Here is a 3,318-nt window from a genome sequence, read left to right on the forward strand (position 1 = left end):
AAACTCATGAGTCACAATATGAAACTTTGAGAGAGTAATTGAGCAAAGACTAAGAAAATAGATAAGTGTATATAAAATTCAAATCAGTTTTATGCCTGGGAGGTCAACTATCAAACTTATACATATTTTTAGAAGATTGATGAAGAAATATTAAAAAAAGAAAGGATCTATATATAATTTTTATTGACTAAAAGAGCTTATGATAGAGTTCCTAAAGAGGTAATATGGTGAGTTTTAAGAAGGAAAAATGCATGTAGTATATATATTAATGTGATTAAAGTTACGTATGATAGGGTAACAACTAAACTAAGAACTAATGAATGAGAGATTAATGAATGAGAGATTAAGTCATCTCCTATAACTTTAGGTTTACATCAAGGGTCAGCCTTAAAGCTTTTATCTTTTTGCTTTAGTTATGGACCAGCTTACTCAACATATTTAGGATGAAGTGTCATGACGTATGTTATTTACTAATGATATAGTATTAGTTGACGAGACTAAAGCATGTATAATTTATAAAATAGAAAGGTGGAGACAAGTTCTTGAAACTAAAAGTTTTAGAATAAGTAAAACAAAAACAGAATACATGAAACACATTTTTAATAAAATTAGAAGAAGAAAAGATTAGTACATATTGATGGCTAAGAAAATTTTAAAAGCAATACTTTTCTTATTTACGATCAATCATTTGATATGATAGTGAGATTAAGGATGATGTTGTCAGTCGAATCAAATTGTGATGGTTAAAATGGAGGGGGTGCTTTCGGGGTCTTATGTGGTCGTAGAATACATGCTAGACTTAAAGGAAAATTCTATAGGACAGTTATAAGACTAACAATACTTTATGAATCAGAATGTTAGGCAATTAAAAAATAACATGTGTAAAAAATGAGTGTAGCACAAATAATAATGTTGAGATGGTCTAGTAGATACACACTAAAAGATAGTATAAGAAATAAGTGCATCCATAGTAAATTAAAATTTGCTTCTATTGAGGATAAAATGAGGGAGAATCAATTTAGTTTGTATGGTTATGTAGAACGTAAAATTGTTAGTACACCGATTAGGAGAAATGATAATATTATGATTAATGGATCAAAGAATCTCGAAGTAGACCTAAAAAGACTTAGTTAAAAGCAATTAAGAAAAGAAAGATATGGTTATGATAAGTTTAATAAATAAGATGATCAATAATAAAACGGAATGGAAGAATAGAATTTATGTAGCCGACCCTAAATATATTTAATGTATATGCTTTATTATTGTTGTTGTATTGACATAGATACGAATAAAGATATTTATTAGGATACTGATATTTTTATGCACCCTGCGTCCTTCCCATGATCAACGTCAATGATATTGTTTTTCCCAATGAACACTGTTTCAAAACACTTACATCCTCCGTTGACACATCTCTTTTAAACATCACAACCTGAAATTCCGAGACTGATAATACTCCATACATATAAAAAATGTTGATGGACATTTATTATGAGCTTAAACTTCAACTATTGACTAGTTCAAACTAAACATCTCCTTCATCCTTGCTTTCAAGTCCCAATTCCCTCACCTTCTTCAAATCCCTCAGCTCTAGTATCAGCCTGCTCATCTCTGCATATGAAGAACCTCCCTCCTCCATCGCCTCCCTCGCCATCGCAGCAAGCCCCTTTGCCCTCTTCCTCCTCTCCTCGGCCTCCTCTCCATCTCCCATCACCTCGTTCACTGCTTTTGTCACCTCCTCGGCCTTCACCAGCGTCCTTTTCTCCTCGGAACCGCTGCAGACCTTTGCGCCTACTGATACCCCGATCTTTAGCACGTCCACTAAAAACCTTTCGTTCACGAATTGCTCGGAAAACTGCGGCCATGTGATCATTGGCAATCCTGCGGTTATACCCTCTAGGCATGAATTCCATCCGCAATGCGTCAAAAATCTGAAAGGTCACATATATTTAGGATTGTAATAACGCTTACGAAGTGCATGTTTAGGAGTTTACTGAAAGAAGGAAAGCAAAGATATAATGTGTTGTTTGGGAGTGCATGCAGTAAGTAGAATGAGAGCAAACCTATATTAGCCTTGGGAGTCCTAACTACTAAGGAAAGGAAAAAAGAAAAGAAAAGAGTTTTGCTGCTAAACATTTTCCTAATTAAGGGCACCGTGCGTGTTTAAGAGAGAGAGAGAGAGAGACGGAGAGAAGAAAGGGTGAGCGTGGTCATATGCCAACGACCAAGCACTCTCTCTCTCTTTATCTACACTCCTCGCTCTATCTCTTTCCTCCTTATCTATTTTGCCTTGAGACCGATGATAATTAGCAAATTAAGCCCTTAAATCTTAGGCACTGATTCATCGTGACAGTGAGTCAAGATATCATTAATCCTCTTCTACTTTTTCCTCCGTCACCCTCCAATTCTCGGAGGGGAATCACCTTATTTACCTTTCCCTTGTCCCCTCAATGGAACTGCAGAACACGGAGCTGAAAACTTACCCCCCAATCGCAGGATGGCGTAGTATTGCCACTTGCGGCACCCAACCCCTCAACACCAACCCCTTCTCCCCAATCCCTTCCATCCCTCCACCGTTCGCGATCCCTCACCACCCACACAAACGGACGCCCGCAGCTCCTAACCCCGCCCTGCAACCTCCCGCCGCTGGAGCGTCGGTGTACCTCCCCAGGTCCCGAAACCAGGCGTAGAACCACGATCCCCCCTCCTTGCCGCCGAGCCACTTCAAACACTCTCCTATTTACCCCCGCCCTCCCTCCCCTTCCTCTCGACCTGCTTTTCAGCCGTTTCACCCCTGTTGGACAGCGACCACCCGGGCGCCGACACACGGACCGACCCCCGAGCTTCTCGCGTAAGCCACGTTCGACGGTCGCGGAACGTGCTCATACGTGCCGGGGTCTTCCCCTGCGCACGCCACGATGCGGAGAATCACGTCGTCGGGCTCAGTGTGGCGGCAGCTGGACCGACTCAGTCGACGACGGTGCGGTATCCTCCGGCGACGGTGGAAGGCGTCGGAGCCCTCGAGACGCGCGGTGGCCCCGACCACGCAGAGGACGGCGGCGGAGAACGCGGCAGGAGCCGATGGAAGGCGAGAGCGAGGGATGCCGTGCTCTGGCGGCGACGGTCGGCAGGGTCCATGGTATTGAAGAGTCGGAGGACGATGCATCGAGGCGGTGGAGGCGGAGGAGGCGGTCGAGGTGGGGCTCGAGGGAGTCGATGGCGGAGAGGAAATAGCGGGGATGAGCGTCGGGGGGGGAGAGGGAGATCGTTGGTGGAGGGTGGAGGAGGGGAGGGAAAGCGCTGAGGAGGTGGATCGGA

At 43.2% G+C, this 3,318-nt stretch overlaps 1 protein-coding gene across 1 annotated transcript; it reads right to left on the reverse strand.

Annotated features, from left to right (window-relative positions):
• On the reverse strand, positions 1,330–2,624 carry LOC109842987 (UDP-glycosyltransferase 73E1-like). The gene is made up of 2 exons (XM_020411905.1): positions 2,484–2,624; positions 1,330–1,931 (listed from the first exon to the last, which is right to left on the reverse strand). The coding sequence occupies exons 1-2, from the start codon at positions 2,564–2,566 to the stop codon at positions 1,526–1,528; spliced, it is 489 nt and encodes a 162-aa protein (XP_020267494.1). The 5' UTR covers positions 2,567–2,624; the 3' UTR covers positions 1,330–1,525.

The sequence above is a fragment of the Asparagus officinalis genome, chromosome 5, assembly GCF_001876935.1.
Source record: "Asparagus officinalis chromosome 5, Aspof.V1, whole genome shotgun sequence".
Taxonomy (NCBI): domain Eukaryota; kingdom Viridiplantae; phylum Streptophyta; class Magnoliopsida; order Asparagales; family Asparagaceae; genus Asparagus; species Asparagus officinalis.

Coding starts and splice junctions, on each gene's coding strand:
- LOC109842987 (XM_020411905.1), bottom strand. CDS start 2,566: ATGGAAGGGATTGGGGAGAAGGGGTTGGTGTTGAGGGGTTGGGTGCCG. Junction 1,932..2,483: donor CGCCATCCTGCGATTGGGGG/GTAAGTTTTCAG, acceptor GTGACCTTTCAG/ATTTTTGACGCATTGCGGAT.